This window comes from Nothobranchius furzeri, chromosome 1, assembly GCF_043380555.1.
Source record: "Nothobranchius furzeri strain GRZ-AD chromosome 1, NfurGRZ-RIMD1, whole genome shotgun sequence".
Lineage (NCBI taxonomy): Eukaryota > Metazoa > Chordata > Actinopteri > Cyprinodontiformes > Nothobranchiidae > Nothobranchius > Nothobranchius furzeri.
Window position 1 is genome coordinate 55,883,846 of NC_091741.1, and position 21,102 is coordinate 55,904,947.

General features: G+C 42.8%; 1 protein-coding gene across 1 annotated transcript; it reads right to left on the reverse strand.

Moving 5' to 3' along the window:
• Window positions 1–405: 405 nt before the first annotated feature.
• On the reverse strand, window positions 406–20,654 carry LOC107383666 (ATP-binding cassette sub-family D member 2). The gene is made up of 10 exons (XM_015956419.3): window positions 19,557–20,654; window positions 19,290–19,470; window positions 18,928–19,043; window positions 6,609–6,771; window positions 5,402–5,496; window positions 4,094–4,239; window positions 2,227–2,372; window positions 2,067–2,151; window positions 831–956; window positions 406–745 (listed from the first exon to the last, which is right to left on the reverse strand). The coding sequence occupies exons 1-10, from the start codon at window positions 20,499–20,501 to the stop codon at window positions 541–543; spliced, it is 2,208 nt and encodes a 735-aa protein (XP_015811905.1). The 5' UTR covers window positions 20,502–20,654; the 3' UTR covers window positions 406–540.
• Window positions 20,655–21,102: the final 448 nt, after the last annotated feature.

The following is a 21,102-nucleotide window of genomic DNA, read 5'->3' on the forward strand; positions in this document are numbered from 1 at the left end:
GCTTTGGGCAAGAAGGTAGATTCTCCAGCAGACGTCTGCTCACGTCACTCGGAAACAGCCCTCTGAAGATAAAGTGCTAAATGCAAAACAATCATCCTGTTCTCTGACCAGTGACAGAAATTCATCTGGATGCAGCGTAAACTTTAAAACGCTCCGATAAAAACAGGGCTGCATAATAAACACACACTTTTCTCTCTCCTCTCCTTCAAATTTGTAATCTTGATGTTGTTGGTGAGTTTTAGCGATAATTTAAATCAGCTTTGAGGCTTTTAGGGCAAAACATGTTATGAAATCTATATGCTGCTTTACAGAGATGAGAAGTGGATGTTTGTGCAGCCCTGATTTAAAAATCTGCACGAGTAGAGTCAGCATCAGAGCGAGCAATGCATTTTCTACTTCCTCCTCTCAGGCAAAAGCTGAATAAAGGAGGCATGGGGGTGCTCGGGTTATTAGAGTAAATCTAAAAGGAGAAGATTGCCACTAGATTTCTTTTTCTTTCCTAATCACCCTAGCCCCCCCATCACTCCTCACCCTCCCCTCTCACTCCTCAGCTGTTTTCAGGACGGAGTCATCTCCCAGGATTTTGCAGAGCTCGTTGAGGCGATTCTGCATCTCGGGAATGCCAGCGAGCTGTGCTTCCAGTCGCTGCTTCTCCTCTGTGAGGGAGAGGCGCGTTGCCGAGTCCAGCTGCTCAAAGCGCCAGCCGCCCTCGCCGTCAAACTGAAGCAGGTGGGTGTGGTACTTCCTTTACGGAAAAGGGGGTTTTAGGAGGAGGAGTGAATATGATCTGCTTTGTGATTACAGGCTAAATGAATCCCACAGAGTCTCACCACAGGGAGGGTCGGTGTGTGATGGAGAGCAGGGAGATGCCGGCGTCCTTGGCAGCCTGGAAAATCTTCCCCTCAACGTCGATGCTCACGGCGCTGGTGCACTCGTCCAGCAGGGCGTATTTAGGCCTGAACCAGAGAGAGCAGAGGGATTCATTTATGGACCATTCCCATCTGTACCGGGTCGGCCCGGGCCGGGTAGCCCCAGTCGGCCCCAGCCTGGCCCGGTTGATTCCACACATCCTTGTCTTAAGCCCATGTGGGCTGATTCTACCCACCAATCAGAGGCTTGCTCTAATGGAAGGTGTGCATTTGCTGTCAGCAGTGGGTGTGTTGGCCCTGGTCGGCCTGAAGCAGACCCCCTCGAGAAGAGGGCTGAGAATGAGCCTCGGTTGGCCCGGAAAAATACCAGGCCACCCAGATATGTAAACAACCTATGCTACCCGGCCCGGGCTGACCCGGTACAGATGGGAAAGGCCCATAAGATGCTCAAAGGTGAATGTGTCGTTCTACTGGAACAGGTTTATTAGGACCAAAGACCTGAGAAGTAGGGTCAGGGTCGGGTATTGTTTAGTTCAACTTTGACCAGGACACTGCCCACATTTTCTCTCTCTATTCATTTTTTCTCTGGCTGATTATTGTTCTACAATTATATGCTGGTTATAAAATATCAGCATTAATTTATGTTAGTATTAGATAATAAACTATTCAGTTTTAAATAATATATTTCTAAAAATATTATTATTATTTCCTCTTTAAGGATTTAAAGAGTTAGCTGTGAATTCTTGGTGTTTAAAGGCAGTTTTGCTTGCTTTTAGCACCCCCTAATGCCATTATTAATTACCTGTGGTCCCCGCTGTGCGTTTGTCTTTGTTAAAAGCTGACATGTCTCCTCAGTCTTCATTAGTATCTAGAGGAGTGATTCATTGCTAAATCAAACAAATCAGCTGTGTTAAAACATGCAGGAAACATGCTGGAGGCATGGCCTGCCACACTGAAGTTGCAAATGCGGTATTCTGGCCACAGAGGGTGGAAGGAGTCTGAGTGACATTTCATTAACCTTGTAAAGGGTCATTTTGGCACTAACTGGCTCAAGAAAATGGTTTAGAAATATGAAAAATTTGCATAGAATTGCTTTAAAGACAAATAAGTGTTCATTTTTACGCATCCAGTCGATTTATAAAGATGGCTCCAGGTGAGCCAAGTCCTGCCAAGCAGGTGAATAAACAACATCCTTACTTGTGGTAGAACATGCGCGCCATGCCCATCCTCTGTTTCTCTCCTCCTGACAGAACATCCTTCCAGTCCAGCTCTGCGTCCCAGCCTGGTTATAAAACAGGTTCGTTGGCTCCTTTAAAGGCACACTGATTATACTGAGCTGTTGTGAGTATGCTCCTACCACCCTCTCTAGTGACAATGTGGTTAAGGTTGACTATGTCCAAGATGGCCTCCAGATCCTTGTCACCGAGCCCTCTGGCAGCCATGTCCTCTACAGAGTCTGGGTAAATCACCTGGTCTCGTAGCGTCCCGATTGACATGTATGGCCTGGGAAAACACACGTTACACTGTGAGACTTTCATTCTTTTCACTTTAGTCTTTAATGTGTCAGATCCTGTTACAGCTCCCAGGCTGCCGTCTGGTATAAAATATTCACCACCATGCAGGGGGGAGTCAGCTGAGTCAGCAGCAGCGGGTATGGTTACATTTACAGGCTTGGGCCGGCTCAGATTAAGGCCATCGGATCGCCGTGATCGTTCCTGGCTCTAGTAAAACCATCATTATGTTTAACTATCCACACAACTGGTCTCATCCGATTTAGACTATAGAGGTAAGGAAGTCCACACGAGAAGGTAAACAGAACAATACGAGTTAATCTGCTGGGACAGTGTGAGAAACTAGAACAACAAACTGGTTTTATCAGGTTTTCTGTGTCTGGCTTTCGTGAACAAAGTCAGAAAGTACGAGTCTGGAGACATCGGCCCAATCCCAATACTCGCACTGCGCCCTACGGTCTTCTGTCAAGTACAGCAAAGGATTATGGGTAATACCATTCGTCCAAGTCGGCATCGTTGTAGAGGAGGGTGGAAAAGGGGCGTGGCCAATTTCTGCACTTGAGGATTGGGACACCCTACGCCAGGGCTATTCAATTCCGGGCCTCGAGGGCTGGTATTCAGCAAGTTTTAGTGTTTCCCTGCTCCAATTCAGTGGTCGAATCACCTGCGCAGCAGCTCACCAGGCTCCGCAGAAGGCTGTTTATCACCTGCTGATTTAAATCAGTTGTGTTGAAGCAGGGCTTAACCAGAACATGCTGGACATCGGCCCTCGACGCCTGGACATGAATAGCCCTGACCTACGCACTCGCACCCCTGGACTGGAACGTGTAATTGAAGGGCGCAACAGTGGAAGTGTGGGTATTGGGATTGGGCCATAGAGAGGGGTTGGTGACCAAACTTAAACAAAATGAACCCTTTGAAGATTACTGTTGCAAACCTGCATCAAACCACTTCTACTCAAGCCAGCATGATTATAACTAAAATTGTCTCTTTCCCTCACAAATTTGTCTCCAAACAGTAAGATGTTTGAGTTCTTCAAAATAAAATACACTCCTTTTCAGGTTGAACCCTAACCCTAATCCAAAACAAGATGTGTCACTTCGGATGAAAACATGAATCAGGTCAACATTTGTAGTTTCGTTTTATCCTATTACGAGATTTTAGCTGCTCAAGCTTGTGAGGTAATTTAATAATATTCATAATGATATAAAGCACATAATGGTAACATGAGTAACAGATCTGGATTACAATTTGACATCAATGCTTTAAATGATCCATGCAGTCTCAGCATTCAGCATCATTCTGGTTTTCATGGTTGCAGACGATCTCCCTTCAGCTTTCTCAACATCAAATCCCTCAAATAACTTCATAGATGTGAATCTTTAACAGTTCGGTGGTGTTTGTAGGAACTATCTGAACATCTGACTGTTGTCGCACATATTTCAATTAGATTTTCAAATGAAAATAATAAAACAATAACTGCAATATGTGTGCACTTTATTGTGAAGTAAACATGTCACACTTTATACAGCTCAGGTTTCTCTGTCCCAGACACACACACAGGTCTGGTTACAGAGGATAGGATTACTACTACAGTTCAAACGGTCTCTGCTATAGAATATCAGATTATTGTGTGTGTGTGTGTGTGTGTGTGTGCGTGTGTGCGTGTGTGCGTGCGTGCGTGTGTGTGTGTGTGTGTGTGTGTGTGTGTACCTCTGAGGGATGTAAAACATGTGTTCTGGAGAGGGTTTGTGTAGCCGGCCGCCATAGACGGGCCACAATCCGCTGAGGATCCTGAACAGGGAGCTTTTCCCACATCCGTTGGGTCCTGTGATCAGCAGGTGCATGCCCTCCTCCACCTGAGAGGGAGACACCTTCTGCATGAATCACTATGAAAACAGGACTTTTCAGGAGATGAAGCAGTGGAGACAATTAGACAGAAAAAAATCTTCATGCAACTAAACTAAAACCCGACAACTAAAGTAAATATTGCGATGATATGAGAACGGGTCTTGCTGCTAAGAAATGAACATTCATAATTATGACTGTATTTTGTCCAGCTCCTGTGCTGAGTTACATCACGGTGTAAAGGACGCGTTGTTTAAAATGAAAAATCCAAACTTGTGTCAAATCATCAGGAAATAATTGGGTTACCTGGAACTTCCAGAACCCAGAAACAGGTCTGGGATCTGGAGTAGATGTTATGTTTGTGTTTAACAAAAAACAGAACGTTCAATTAGGGTCATTGTGTCTTCCTTTTGTTCAAAACTAGTAAGTGTCAGGTAGTTTATTTCAGACAAGGCTTAGTTTATTTTAACTTGCTTTGATTACACACTGCAGTCTCTCACTTGTCCCATTTGGTTGTCCATCAGACTCATCTTTGAGCCAGCATTGATCTGTTTTCTGACTTTATTAATATCTGACTGTCTCAGTTTATAATGTAATTATTTTGATTGCAACAGTTTGATTTGATCCATCGGAGGTTTTTCTGTTCAGCTTCCTTTTGATCTGCTCCTGGTGTTTCCCTTTCCTGTTTCCTTGTTCTTCCAAGAAAGCCAGTGGAAACATGACCAGAGAAGGTAAAAATATATATATAAATGTTTATTTTCTGAACAAAAGGACTTGACATGAGTAATGGATCTACGAAGAGACACGCAGGTGAGTTTCCATTTTCCAGAAAGTCACTCTTGATGCTTTTTAGGAACGATATTTGATTAAAAGTCTCATAAACGAAATCAATAAATAACCAAATAATCAAAGGAAGTTTCTCTTTCTTAATATGGCTGAAGGATTTTATCAATCGGTTAATCTTTATTTAAATAGGGCCTTCCATTGCTTTTGCGGGAGCCCAATGCGCTGATCATACCACACACTAAATACATAAATATATAAAAACTCTCAGGGGTTGGGAGTTAAAACTTCAGACCCATCAGGACAAATTTAACAGAAAATGGAATAAATCAAAACTGACAGTAGCAGAATCTGATCAAAAACAAAAACATCTAAGTGCTGCTCCCAAACCTTCAAGTTCAGGCAAGAGACGACAACATCTCCGTTTGGTGTGATGATGGGGACGTTCTCACACACGATGCCCTGGTCCACGTCGATCACTTCACCTGCAGACAAAAATATAAATGAACTCAATTATTTCATTCGTACAAATGTCTATCTGAAAAGACGTGTTGCTTTATTTTAGCCTATCAGAATGGTAATCCTATAGTATACGATTACTTCTGCCCCAGCTCATGCTATGGAATAAAACGTTTGGTTCAGTTCATTAAAAGGTTTGGAAGAAAGCAGCTGAACTGAGCAGCATCGTGAAAACGCTGAGGTTTGGTAAACGAACATGCTGGTATTTAAGACGGTAAAAGACCAAATGGTCACAAACCAATCCAAAAGCAAACCACCAGAAAAGGGTGGGATGATATGGAAAACAATCCTGTCACCATAATCTTTATTTATTTATATCAGTATAAATCACGTTATAAAACAAATCACTATTTTTGTCAGCGTTCCCTTACTAAGTGAGATTTGAAGAAATAAGAAGGTTAATTTTAATAAATAAAATGATTTATTTTCAAAAGCTGGACATGTCATCAAACATTATTCCGCTGTTTTGGATGAATGAAAGAGGTTCAGCTGAAAGTAAAATATTCAAGCATTAGAGAACAGAACAAAACTGGAAATGTTCTTCTGCTGATGTAAAAAAAAACAAGTTATATAAAATAATCTATTAACTCGTTTTAAGAATAAGAAAAAAAAAATAAACAAATGCAAAAGCTGTTTAGATCTTCAATGCAAATTTGAGCTGCTTCCAAAAAAACGTTAAAACAATAAATTGGAAATCGTCTACGCTCATAAAGGAACAACATCTAAATTCCTCACGGCTTTCTGGTCGGTCGGGGTAGTAATGTTGTACATTCTGCTTGCTCCAGCAGGTGGCGCTGGTTCGGGTCGCTAAAACAGATCGGTAATATTCTTCAACTTTCTCGAAACATGTACTGTATATATTTTTAAATGCAAGCCACGTTGCTTTTTTCTGACTCTTTATCAACATCGCTGTGTCCTCCATCTTTATTTCTTTCAGGGCATTCATGTTTTCATCCTCTTTTTCAGTGATGTTACCAGAAGTACGAGGCTGAAGACAAATCAAGGTTTAAAGCATATGCAGGTGATCAAACAAGGCCACCTGGACTGTAAAGAGAAGTGTGTACACAGCAGAACTGACCCCTTATCTCCAGTGGCCCATCTATGTGCATCTCAGGTTTGCTCTTCTTCTGTGTTCCTGAGGTGGCTGACAGAGACGAACGCTTGTAAACCCCCTTCTGTACGTCATCGAACACCAGAAACATATTGTGGACCCTCGCAGTGTAGCCTGCCAACTCTGTGACCTGTTGCAGCAACATAAGTGGGATAAAAAGTTATTGTGGGAAATGTCAGGAAAAATGTTACCATGACCTGACTTTGTTGCACAGGGATTAGTGACCCTAAACCACCCAGGAGGGGTGAGTAACGTTTACAGCACACAATCTTTTTTGTTGTTAAATCCAGCCATAGGGGCAAGCTAGTCTATTCCTATAGAGTTATGGTATGTTCCCATTTGACTAGTTACAGTTAAAAATAGCTGTCACCAGCGTTGAATCCCCCAGTTGTAACTTTTTTATTCTAACTGGTGTTGGGACCTTTAGCACAGATAGTGCAGTTAGGAGGTTGTAAACGTACTCAAAGTCAAATCCCAAAATCTAGTTTATCACAATGTTAGATATAACAAGGGTCATTTACAGACCACCATCTAATCCCGTGTCCTTCTTTAAGGAGCACACGGGAACGCTGCCTGATTGTCAGAATCCTCTAACAACTGCTGTTATGGGAGATTTTTATGGATTTTCTGACTGAAATGAAATATTTAGCTAATTGGTGGACTAGCCGTAGAAAAGCAGACCTTAACCAATCCCGTCTATATAAAAATAATCCCGTATAACGTAGACGCAGTGGTTCTCCCCAGGTACTTTAGAGATCACAAGAAATAGTTTGTACTTTCAAGTAGTTGTAAAATGCGTTGAAATGTTAGTTTATGCTACCTAGACACAGATGAGGTTTGAGTTACTTGGATCACTGTATCATTTTAGTGCTTAGGGTGTTGCTGTTCCAAATCTGAAAATAATAATACATCTTAAATATAGTTATGGTATGTGGTCTCCAAAACAGTAATTCTGTGCCTTCTGACTGTGCAGCTTCCAGCAGACCTTTGGTAGATTGCAAGTGGACTTATGTAAGTTAAGGTGTCAGCACACATATTGAAAACCAAGCCCACACCCACATGACAACACAGCCACATCTACCTGGTACATGTTATCTGTCACGTTTGAAGCTGATTTGATTAAGCAGGTCAGAGAATGTCCATAAGTAAATCATTTAGCTTTCTGTTCTAGATGTCCACGGCTAAGGCTATAATGACATGTAGTAGTGTAAAACATTGGACTCTACAAACGCCTGCATGTTTGGTGCAAATCTGAGGATTTAAGTTTGAGTTGTAAAAGGTAGGAGAAGAAAATTAAGAAGAAAATATCATTTCTATAGCACATCTCAAGATAAAAATCACAAGGCGCTTCACACAAACAAAAAAATGTAAAAATATAAAACAGAATTTAGAAATTGGTTAAAAATATATTTAAAATTAGCAAAAAATAGACAATTGTGATAAAAAATGTTAAGAAAGAGAGAGAGAGAATAGGAAAGAGGGAAATCAGTGGATCCTGAGGAAGGTGGAATAGGTGGGGAGAGCAGAATAAAGAGAGAGGTGAGGAAGATCATACAAAAGCCAGCTTGAACAAGTGAGTTTTCAGCTGCGCTTTAAAGGAGTCCACTGAGTCCACTGATCTCAGGCTCAGGGGGAGAGAGTTCCAGAGTCTGGGGGCCACAGCAGCAAATGATCTGTCACCTTTGGTCTTTAGCCTGGTGCTCTGGACCTCAGGAACCTGCTGGGGTTGTAGGGACTAAGAAGATCACTAATGTAAGATGGTGCTGGTCCATGTAAGGCCCTATAGACCAGAACCAGGAGATGAAATGAACCCTGAAGTTGACTGGCAGCCAGTGAAGCTGGAGGAGAAGCGGGGTGATGTGGGTGTATTTGGAGGACTTGGTCAGAAGCCGAGCACAGGCATTCTGAACCACCTGTAGACGGTTCAGGGAGGTTCTGCTCAGACACGTGAAAAGAGAGTTACAGTAGTCTAAGCGTGAGGAGATGAAGGTGTGGATAACTGTCTCAAGTTCAGAGCGGGACAAAATGGGACTCAGCTTAGCAACGTTCCTGAGATGGAAGAAGGAAGAGCGAACAAGAGAACTGACATGAGAATCCAGGGTGAGAGCTGGGTCAAAGGTCACACCAAGATTCCTGATGGAGGGTTTGGTGAGAAGCAAGCTGACCAAGAGAGTCTCTGACTTTGGGAACCAGCTTGTCTGGGGCACAGATGAGGATCTCAGTCTTATCTTCAATCAGCTGTAGAAAGCTCCCAGCCATCCAGGTTTTGATAGAGTCTAAGCAGGTGTGTAACAGCTGCAGCTTAGACATCTCATGGGGCTTAAAGGAGATGTACAGTTGGATGTCATCTGCATAAAGACGGTAGGAGATTCCTTTGAAGTAGCTCAGGATGTGCTGAAGAGGGGGCAGATAGAGGAGGATGAGCAGAGGCCCCAGCACAGAACCTTGTGGGACACCATGGGTAAGGGAGGTGGTGGAGGACCTAAATTTGGAGACGGTCACAGAGAAGGAGCGCTAGCTAAGAAAGATAAGAGGAGAACCACTCCAGAGCAGTTCCTGGTAAGCCTACCCAGTCTCTCAGCCTCTCCAGTAACAGGTGATGGTCAACAGTGTCAAAGGCTGCAGTCAGGTCCAGCAGGACCAGAACAGAACAGTCCCATGCATCACTGTGAGTCAGAAAGTCATTAGAGACCCCAAGAAGAGCTGTTTCAGTAGAATGAGCTCTACGAAAACCTGACTGGAAGCAATCATAGATGTTATGTTGATCAAGAGCAGTTGTGGGTTGTTTAGCCACAACCTTTTCCAAGATCTTGGAGATTAATGGAAGTTTAGAGATGGGTCTGAAGCTGCTATGGAGAGAGGCGTCAAGACTCGGTTTTCTAAGAAGCGGGTGGATTACAGCATTCTTAAAGTAAGCAGGGACCTGACCAGAAACCAGAGAAGCATTCATAATGGAGAGCACGCTGGGACCGATGGACTGAAAAGCACTTTTAAACAAAGATGAGGGTAAGATGTCGAGGGGGCATGCAGAGGTTTTCATAGAGTTAGCTAGTTTGGTTAACTCAGGCAAAGAAACCGGAGCAAAGCTATCTAGGATGATGGGCCTGGTTGGAGTCGGGAGAGGCAGCGATAAGGTTTGTTCTTTGCTAGAAGAGATCAGTGTTAGGGGTCTTGTCAAACTCAAGCTTCAGTAACTTTTACTCCTTCATGTCTTGTGGGTAAACTCACCACATTTTAAATGGTAAATGCATGCATTTGTATAGTGTTTTACACAACAATCAGTCATCCACACGCTGGTGGTGATGAGCTACGTTGTAGCCACAGCTGTCCTGGGGCACAATGACAGACGTTCGGCTGCCCGCCACACAATCAGCACCGCCGGGCACTTTTACCACCACAAGTGGGCAAGCCGGTTGAATTGTCTTACAAGGACTGAAACAGACGGAGCTGGAGTTCAAACCAGCAAGCCACCAATTAGACCATGATACCTCAAGATCCCTATAGCAAGAGTCTGTTAAGTTACAGTGTTAAAATGCTAAATGGCCCACTTCATGTTGGGTTTAAGCCATAACTCCCAGAGACTTCTTTGTAGGTCAGTAGGATCACTTTTATGAATGCACCAAATTTCATTTGTGCTACTTTACTTTGGTAAATACAGTCTATGTACTTTACGCATCGAGGCGGACTTGGGCGAAGATTATTAATCGCAATCCATTGTTGAGTGGGACGTTTGAGAAGGCGGCAAAACAATGGCTCAAAATATTTATTTTCTAACAAAAGTTCATTTTAAGACTATTAATGATATTTACTCATGCTCTGAATGTTTTTGACTAAAATTGTGTACTACACACTCAAAGTCTTACTGCACACTTCCTCCAAGTGAACTTTGCTGAGGACCGCAGGGCGCAGTGCGAGTATTGGGATTGGGCCTAAGTTCTAGGGCTGTTTCTCCCCAACTTTTTCTACAACCATTGAAACATATATATTGTCACTAAAACTAAAGTATTTTGGAGTATAGTGTAAGTCATACGATAATGTGCTCACCCCTGCCTGTGGCCTTTGGGCCTATAAACTCTCCAAAGTGATGCAAACCAACAAGCACATAGGCATGATTTTAAAAACAAGAAAAGAGCATGCATTTTTGTTGTGTGTGTGTGTGTGTGTGTGTGTGTGTGTGTGTGGTGTGTGTGTGGTGTGTGTGTGTGTGTGTGTGTGTGTGTGGTGTGTGTGTGTGTGTGTGTGTGTGTGTGTGTGTGTGTGTGTGTGTGTGTGTGTGTGTGTGTGTGTGTGTGTGTGTGTGTGTGTGTGTGTGTGTGTGTGTGTGTGTGTGTGCACGGACAACTGGAGGTTCACTCCTGCAGAGACAATACAGGCTGTTGACACAGCTTGATTGTATTAAACACAGCATTTCTGAGAAACCGACGTGGGGACAGCAGAGATGAGTGTCTCATGTGCTTCGACCGAGTTGCAACGCTGCTTTTGAACGGGTTGCCTGGCTGCTAAAGTTCAGCAACAAGAAAGTAAAGTAGCTCCGAGCGAAAGTTTACATGCCCTCACCATGAACGTGTCACGTCAATATTGAGCTTTCATGCACTTCTTTGAACCAGTCTTTCTCTGGTGTAGGGATTATACAACACATGGTATAGAAAAGAGAACTTGGTGCACAATTTAAAATTTGTACTATATTATTTACTAATTGGTCTCTTTGACATTCAAATACAAAATTGTAATGCCTAACATTATCCTTTAGAACCCTAACCCTTTTGAAATACAAAACAGATTGGAATAAATACATCAAAATGTAGAAAACATTCAATAAAATTAAGAAGTAAATCATTTTCAATATATGTGTATGGATAGAACGTCAATTGGGGTGTTAAACTTGAATATTTGACTCAAGTTTGAAATGGGTTGTGACACCAGTGTCACATTGGGTCCTTAACCCCTCAAGTTTCCAGGTTTAATGAACGCAATGGGGTTGTCCCATGGGCGGGAAGCTAGAATGCTAAGGGGTTAAGGGTTAATATTTCATGGAACAACATCAAAACTGATGAGAATCAGACATAATCTTGAATGAGTATTACCAGTATTCTGGCTTAGTTTAATTGACATAACTGCTGCTTATATTTATCTCTTCTTTCTAGCTCAGAAAAACGGTGTCGTTACCAGGCACTAGGCTTCACACAGCAGTGCATTCTGGAGCTCTCATTTAAAATACCAGCATGCTGCAATAAGAGCAAATAATCCATTTGTTGTGTCTTCTTCAAACAGTTTGCTAAAACTGTATTCTACTAAATATTGAAACAGAGAAAGAGTGAGAGGGAAAGTGAGTGGACATGTAAAGCTGAAAGATCAACAGATGGTGGATTATTCACAACAAGGTTAAGCCTGAGAAAAGGAGCTCTTGATACACACACATTAACACACACACACACACACACACACACACACACACACACACACACACACACACACACGAGGTCCAGGCTTCGCCGCTGACTGACCCATGGAACACAGAATGTCAGTAGATTCCATCTGGATGCTTATTATCTTAGTTTTTGGCTTCATTGTTATTCATATGGTTGACCTGTTTGTCTTTTGAAAGGCAGACATTTAAATTGATGATCTGGAGAAGATGGTATCTGGTAGCTGTGTTTCCATTACTGGAACTTCAGGGTAGATTTACAGGAACAACACTTGACCGGGCTGCCCGAACGGCCATTTTCAGGAACTTTCCGAGTACCTGATCAGGGGTTTGTACTCCAAACGGCCTGGTGGAGCAGCTGAGCAGAACTTTAGGTTAACTCACGCTGATTGATTGATTGATTGATTGGTTGGATGGATGGAAGGAAAATACATCAGCAGACGTCTCAAAACCCTAACCCTAAAATGCTTCAAATCTAACTCCAGACACCGGAAAACACGCAGAATTCCTCCACAATGACTTACTTCACAGGGCTTTGTTGTCTATGAACACCACACAGCTGCTCTTGTTCTCTGAAGGAATTAAATTATTACATATTTCAACAGAATAAATGCTTTTAATGTTATTAATGTTACTGTGGAAGCTTTTTGGCGCTGATCAGTGACATCACTCGCTGCCTAAGCAGTAGCGACATGCTGATGTCTGTGCTTAAAAGGCTGAATTTGAATGGAGACCAAACATATGAGAGGACTGAGACATTGTATCTCCCAGTCAATTTCCCCATCCCAGAAATTACCCTGGAGTTCCGGTAATGGAAACACAACATTTGATGTACACATTGTAGTTTGGTTTTAACTCAGTTCAGTCTGTCGCTGTGTCCTTGGGCAAGACACTTATCCCACCTGGCCTGCTGATTGGAAGGACCGGTGGCACCAGTGTACAGCAGACTCACCTCTGTCAGTGCGCCCCAGGGCAGCTGTGGCTACATTGTAGCTCATCACCACCAGGGCATGAATGGGTGACTGATTGTGTTGTAAAGTGCCTTGGGGGTTCCAGGACTCTAAAAGGTGCAATACCAAGTACAGGCCATTTAAAATCTGCCCTTATAAAGCTGCAAAAAAAAAAAAAAAAAAAAAAAAAGATAAAACCAAGATAAGACCATATCAGACAACAACCATGCATGGTGGCGCAGTGGTTAGCACTTTTGCCTCGCAGCACGAAGGTTGCAGGTTCGAAACTCTGCTCGGCTGTGGCCTTTCTGTGTGGATTTGCGTGTTCTCCCCATGCATGCGTGGGTTTCCTCCGGGTACTCCGGTTTCCCCCACAGATCACAACATGCCCTATAGGTTATAAATTGTAAGTCGCTTTGGATAAAAGCATCTCCTAAATGAATAAACATAAACATAAACAACCACATAATAAGTTGGCAGTATCTGTAGGTGTCTGCCTCAGGAATGTGCCTCATCTCTGCTCCCAGTTTAAATCTGCACACCTCTGAGTTTCTACATGTAGGGGCTTGCTGCTCTGCATAGAGAACTTAGAAGTAAACACTTCCTTCCAGGAACTCATTCAGAAATGATAAGATGCTGCACCCCAAAAATGCACGTCATAGGAAAAAACACACCTGTGCTTGGCTTGTTTATGAAGAGAGACTTCAGCAAGAAACCTCAAAGTGTATCTTTCTTCATGCTTGGGCTTGCTTGTTCACATTCTAGCCTGGGGAGGTGGGATGATGGGAAGTGGCATAAATCCGACAACAATGCGCCGGTTTCAGTTCCTCCTCTTCCCAACGGCGGCCTCTTTGAATTTAACATGTGATAGATACCACGTATAAATGTTGCACATTAACAAAGCTTCACCACAAATATCCTGCCTTATTAACCTCTACATGAGGCCAGGCAGAATGGCATGAATGGAGATTCCATTTTTAAATAAAATGTAATAAAATACTGCAGAATTATCCATGAATAAAAAATGACTTTGATTTTTCAAGTGTTCCCATTAAACCATCATATTACCTTTTTATCAGTTTAACCTTTATGACTAGAAAAAGACATTTAACCATCTGCATGACTAAATTTAGTTTTTTCTGAAGCAACGTAATCAAATGGACCCTTAAAATTAAGATAGCAAAAAGAGTAATAAAGTTTCTTTACACTCTATTTGTGTGGGCCAATGCAGGCATGGAAGAATATTGTTTCTACCTTTATGTTAAAGAGCAAGTCACCCCCCACCAGAGTCTCCCATTTCCTGTTTGAAAAATGCGCCACTAACAAATACACACACAGGCTCACAGCGGCATTGTGACATCATATGGTACCAGCTAACATCATAAAGTACCTCTTAGCCAATAGCAATGGCAGATTTATAATCAAATGTAGTGCAGAGGTTTTACCTGAAGAGGGCACAACACTGACAGTTTTGGGCAGAATATTTAAATTTGACCTAAGATGCACTAAAGTGTCTAATGATTGACTACACGTGTCTACAGCACGACTGGACACTCAGTTTATCAGCAAAAAAAGTTTATTTGGGAAGACTTGCTCTTTAAAGAAAGGAATGGTCACCGAAATAACCTTAATTTTACGAAAGCAACAATAAATAGAACTGAAATCAACAAATGGTAATCAGACATTGCTTTTGCATTCTAAATAAAATGTGTATACCCAAAGAAAAACTCAATAGTAATTTGACCATAGGGACATGTCAAACTGTCCTGTAATCAGCACCACAGGTGTCTTGTAATCAGTCAGTCTGCATAAAGGTAGTCACAGTGCTGTTTTGGTTCAGGGTGTGTACAACTTTGTAAATGGACCGCAGAGAGCTCAGGAGATTAGAAAAGGCAATTATTGACAAATATGTTAAAGGCAAAGGTTAGGAGACCATCTCCAAGCAGCTTGATGTTCCTGTGACTACAGTTACCGTACATGTTTTACTCAGAGATTGAAAGTCCACAAGACTGTAGACAAGCTCCCTGGACACAGAAGGAAATGCAACCTCAAGCTGATGGGACAAATTGTGCAGATGCCGACCTATGTGGTTTCTAAAGGTCGATGCCGATACTGATTTTTAACTCATTCACTGCCATTAACGACTAAAGTCGTCATTAGCATTCTTTTACTGTGTAGGCATCGGAACGAGCCCCTGCACCGTGAGAACAAACACCTCAGCTCTAAAGCCGATCTTTATCCGCATACATCACCTGTCACGTGATCAGGAAGCAGAAAATCCATGTGTTAGGAGATCGTTTTGGGCCGCTGTTGTAAAAAAAGTGAGGCGCGAACCGCAAAAGCTTCTGTTGATCAAAATTCAACAACGGATTATGAAAGAACGGATAACGCTCAAAACGCGCTGATTCTTCCTGATGTAAGAGGAGAGTCTCCGCTTTATTTTGGTCAATTTGGTGTCGACATCATCCTAGCGTGCAAAGTTCTGTGACTCAAAACATAAAAAAGGTGTGTTGGGGTCCTTTCTTCAGTCTAGTAGCAGCAGTAGTTGGCCAAACAGGTGCCAGATTTTTTTTACATTTTTTTTATCTGCCTTTAAAAATAGTTTTGGCCGATGGCCGATATAGAAAAGATTTAATATATCTGCCCGATATATCAGTAGCTACTGTGAAACAGGGCAGATGCTTTAATTATGTTTTGCTTCGCTTGGGAGAGAGGGTCTCGGATCAGTTCAGAGTCCAATGAAATCTCAAGACCATCAAGACATTTTGGATGGCATGTACAGATAAAACTAAAAGAATTACAATATGTGCAAAAGTCAATGTATTTCAGTCATTTAGACTGAGAGACCATCTAAAGGCTCAGGAACCCTTTGAAAGTGTTTTGGATTCATTAGCTGATTACAGTTTGACACTTTCTGTCTAGAATATTGAGCCTTTTCACAATATTCTGTTTTTCTAAGATTTTGAATTTAGTGTTTTCATAAGCTGTAATCATAATCATCACAATTATAACAAATAAAGTCGACATATCCATGGAATGAGTCTATCTCATATATATGTTTCATATTTTAAGGGTAATTACTGAAACAAATGAGCTTTTGAATGATGTTCAAACTTTTCCAAGTTTCACCTACACCCCAGTGTCAGAAAGGAGTTTCAACATTTAGACAAGGGAAGGGACCCATTAAACCAGATGAACTGAAGAAGATGCCAAATTCTCACTGAGAGTTTAAGAAATCAAAAAGGTTCTGCAACAACACATTATTAGAGCTTAGTGAAAAAAGATGTATTTCCTACATTATATCACAGTACATGATAAAGCAATAACTTCCTGAAAACTCATACATGATGATTCATGAAGGGGGAACACAGACAGACAGCGATTTTAAGGGTTTATAATTTTCACCTGACCACTTTTATACTTTTTTATTTTTTAAAGCCATACTTTGCAATTTTTTCATATCTAAAATAATTTTCTTGAGCCAGTATGTGCAAAAATGACCCTAAAGTTTACAGGGTTAATGAAAAGCCACCTATCACGCCCTGTGTCCAGATTAATAATCCACTTGCAACTTTCCAGCTCGTTTCCTGCATGTTTTAGACCATGAAAACAGCTGATTTGTTTTATTTAGTGATTACCGTAAATCCTCCAATACAGACCGGTATTCAATTAAAGGCCGGGTCTCCAATTGTGGCCGGTATTCAATTAAAGGCCGGGTCTCCAATTGTGGCCGGTGTCAAAGCCAGTTGAGGTAAATATTGGCCGGTCTCTTATTGTGGCCGGGTGGAATGTAGTAACAAGCAAGTATGAGCGTCCCAGCGGCAGGGTTATCGTCCCCAAATGAACCAGCAGGAGGCAGTAGAGGTTCAAGCAGACCTTTATTAGGCTTTTTCTTCAACGCTTTGTAACGCTACAGACACAATCCTCTATCACGCTCCTACCACACAGAGTCACGGTGTCAGTTAACCATGCTAATTCAACCCACTCCACAGAACACACATCAACTTCCCTGTGGCTTACATAACACTCACACAACACGCAAATCAGCACATAGGAACTAGCAGAACGATAGGAAACACATATAACACAATACCCAGAAAGCACCTGGCTTACAACCCCAGCCAGGTCATTACACTGTCAAGTTCAAAGAGAACGTGCTGATTATGCTGCAGAACACTCTGGAGAGCAGCAGTAGGGGGTGTATGAACTAGTCAACTTCACTATAGTGACTTTTTATGCCTGTCGTCGACTAGTCGCTGTCACGTGATAATGACCGGCAAGATGCAGCCCTCGGAAAAGACAGCAGTCTGCTGTCAGCAGGTGACAAGCTCCTGCGCTCGGGGGTGGGGGGTGGGGGCAACGCGCTGTGCCAGACCGTAGTCACTGACACGCGATCGTTCATGTTGGTTCATTTCCTTTAATGTTTTCTGTCTTTTATTTGCGCCTGATGCGTTTGCTGCATGCTGTGGAGCGGGGCGCTGCGCGCATCACCTTGTCCTCCGACACACTGATCACTGATACGGCCGACAAACAGCGAGCACTCCGCTGTTTTTGCGGTCAGTAGATCTTTTAGAACTGCAGTTCAAAGGTAACTCATGAGGTGAATATATATGAACCCAGGTAGCAGTTTTTCTTTAGGATTGAGAGGAGATGCAGGAAGATAATAAACAGACAGGACAGAAAAATAGTCAAATAAAAACAAGTTAGTTTTTGTACCTGGTGGTTGCAACAAACAGCCACCATTGAAGGTCATCAGAAGTGAGGAACAGAAAATGAAATAATTATTTTAATGTTTAGAGCAGCAGGAACTCTGAGAGGCTGCAGGCGCATCAGTGAGATTGCGGCCGCTGCGCAGGGGGAGGGGGGAGAGGGCTAAAGCAGGGGGAGGGGGGAGAGGGCTAAAGCAGGGGGAGGGGGGAGATGGCTGAAGCAGAAACTACTGTTGTTAAAAGAAATGTGTTTAACTTTGAAAATGTGGGCGCAATTTTAATTGTCAAAAACTCCAAGGAACATTAGTTCATTTTGCTCAAATTGAAATAGAGGCCTGCCTCTAATACTGGCCCTCCTTCCAATAAAGGCCTGGAGCTTGATGAGCTTGAGTCAAATAGAGGCCCGGGCCTGTATTAGAGGATTTACGGTAATCACTTCTGTAGACACTAATGAAGGCTGGGGAGCGATTTTAGCTGTTAGATTAAGGTGCTAAAAAGACAAACGCACAGCAAGGAGTAAGGTTTTGCTTATGGTAGAAGCAAGCCTAAACTGTTGAGCCACAGTTTAAAAGCAATACACCACTATGGATTTTTTTGAGAGTAGTACACCGACACCGCTGGAGATAGCCACCCCCACCCACCCCCCACCCCCGCGCGACCCTACGTGGACAAGCGGGTTCAGAAAAGGATGGATGGATAGTACACCAAACACAATGTATTGGTTATTTTTTACTTACTAATTAACTTTATAACTGTGTTTCTGGAAATAAAAATTCCACATGGGAGATCAGCTATTGCTAGCACTACTGGTGATGGTAAGTTTATGGACTGGGATAAAGGATCTTTTATGTTGCTATTTAGTAATGATCCATTGACAGACTAATATATCACTAATATATCTGATTATTGACCTTTAGATCACGCTGAGTGTGCTAAAAAATATTGTCTGGTTCTGATCACCAGCAGCTCAAGTCAATCTTTGCTTGCCTGTTACTAAAGAATCTCAAGAACAGATGAATGTGTCATGTGTTCATCAAATGGCATTAAATCTTTATTTAACAAATTATTGCCAACTCATTTCACGAGAAAAAACACTTTTTTCAACCACAAAAAACCCTAGTTAAACATTGAGCTGCATGTTCCATTCTTATACATGTTAGACACTCGTTAGTTTCAGAAACAGACGCTACAGAAGTCCATACCTCTTTGTAGGAGGACATGATCCTCTCGATGGCATCAGCTCCTGAAGCCAGGAGGTTTCGTGCAGTGGTGAACGCCTCTGTCCTCTCGCTCACCATCATCTGAGCCTGTCCATCAGCTGATTATACAGAGAGACAGAGGACATTAGACAGACCTGTGAGCATCGGGCTGAAATTTTAAAAGCCACTGGGGAAGCATTGTAGGGAGCTCCAACTTCCACTCGTGCAAATAAACCGCTTGTTTTGCTAGAAATTTGTATACTGCACATCATTTAATAGTCGTGTGATTGTTACCCTTTTCATAAAGGTTTCTACATGCAAAATGCAACCAGAACATGAATGCTCCTGGAGCCTGACGGTTTTACCATTGTCTGCAAATCCAGTGGCCGTGATGATGGGAACAGCCACCATGACGAGCCCGCTGCCGCTCCACACATACTTCATCAGAAACTGCTCGATCATGATGTACCAGAGGCGCTTGGACAGAATCAGGTTCATCTGATCCGCCAGAGCTCGGTAGCACTTCTGCAGCTGACACATTTCCACCTGGATTGAAAGGATGGCACAGTTCAACAGCCATGATCTGACACTTACCACCAAGATATCTGCATGTACGTGCACTTTTTTTTAACCTTGTGTCCTCTGTAGAAAGCTATCTCCTCTGCATTAGCAATAATCCTGGAGTGAACATAGCGCAGGTAACCCTTTCTGTGCGCTTCCTCAGCTACCAGTTTGCCAAACTTGGGGGAGCATGCACGCAGGACCTTAGCTGTGGCAAAGACCACCAGTCCGGCTAGCAAGGTTGGCCCAGAGGCGTTGGCTCCCCTTGCTCTGGCAGTCTGGATCAGCGTGTAGGAGGTCAGCATCACGTCTAGGATTGGTTTGGTGAGGTTGGAATAAAGGTGGGCAACAGACTGGGAGAACATCATCACGTCCTCGGTGAGTGACTGGTCCGGGTTGGCCAGCCTCCCGTCCATGTTGCTGACTTTGTAGTAGGTCTGATCGGTGAAGTAGGTCCGGTAGGCATGATTCACGAGCCGGGTGCGGAAAGCCAGCGCGAGTTTGCACTCCAGGTACCTGATGGCGCTGTTGACGAACGTGGCCGGGATAGCGATGAGGAGCCATTTGATCAGCTGGAGGATGAAGCGCCGGGGCTTCTTCTCCACGATCGTTTTCACGATCTTCCCGTCCAAACTGGCCACGTAGATGGACAGAAACGTTCTGGACACCAGCGCCACCGAGTGCAAGCACAGCAGGCACAGCTCTTTAGAAACGAGCTTGGGGAAGAGGATCTTACCAAGTTCGAGGATCTGCTTGAAAAATTCCGCATTCACTCCGGGAGACGCTTTCTTATTCTCCGCGGTCTCTACTGGAGTTTTCTCCAAACACGCAGAGCCGTTCTCAGACTTAGAGACCGTCCGATTGTCGCTGTGTTTATTGTTTCTGTGGAGCTGCTTCCAGATGATGGGGTACAGCGTTTTGACGCCGTAAGCGGCAGCTGCCAGGAACACGGCTCGTTTCGCCGCAGCCGTGCGGTCCCATCTCACTCCGGATGCCGCATCCAGGATGTTGGACATATTTTTATCCGCCCGTTAGTCGTTTCTGACGCTTATTCCTTTAACATCCATCCTCCACAACAGACTAATCGCACCGACATTACAGAAGGTGATGGCCGTTAAAATGGGAAGCGAGCCCGGTGCGAGTACCGCTACATTCTACTTGTTTCTTCACCCAGCGTCAAGTAACAGGAAATGGCTGCACTTCCTGTTTGTACTATCAAAATAAAAAGTCATCCCTCAACGGAAAAACACCCATGTCTATAAAATATATGAACATGTTCAGTTTTGAAAAAAAAAAAAGTTCAGTTTTGATTTATAAAGATAACCAGTTTTCTGTTATATGACTTTTCTCATTGGCAAGAGGTAGCACCACAAGCGGAAACACATTAAGCTACAGAAAAAAATAATCTACTGACTTTTTTCAGAAAGTCTATGGATTTTATTTAAATCTCAATATTTATTTAAATTTATTGACCACCCTACCTGTAACAACTATTTAATTTAATTATTAAGGACACCAGAGGTAATAAAACAAAAACAAATCCTAAAATCTGAATATATTTTAAACATACAAAAATTAAACAGAAACTGTAAAAGCAAGTGCTTTCTGAAAATACAT

What these genes read in the sequence shown, in the direction of transcription:
- LOC107383666 (XM_015956419.3), bottom strand. Translation starts at nt 20,501, where the DNA reads ATGTCCAACATCCTGGATGCGGCATCCGGAGTGAGATGGGACCGCACG. An exon ending in CACTGGATTTGCAGACAATG is followed by an intron (nt 19,044 to 19,289) that starts GTAAAACCGTCA and finishes CTGTATAATCAG; the next exon opens with CTGATGGACAGGCTCAGATG. An exon ending in TCTCTTGCCTGAACTTGAAG is followed by an intron (nt 4,240 to 5,401) that starts GTTTGGGAGCAG and finishes TCTCCCTCTCAG; the next exon opens with GTGGAGGAGGGCATGCACCT.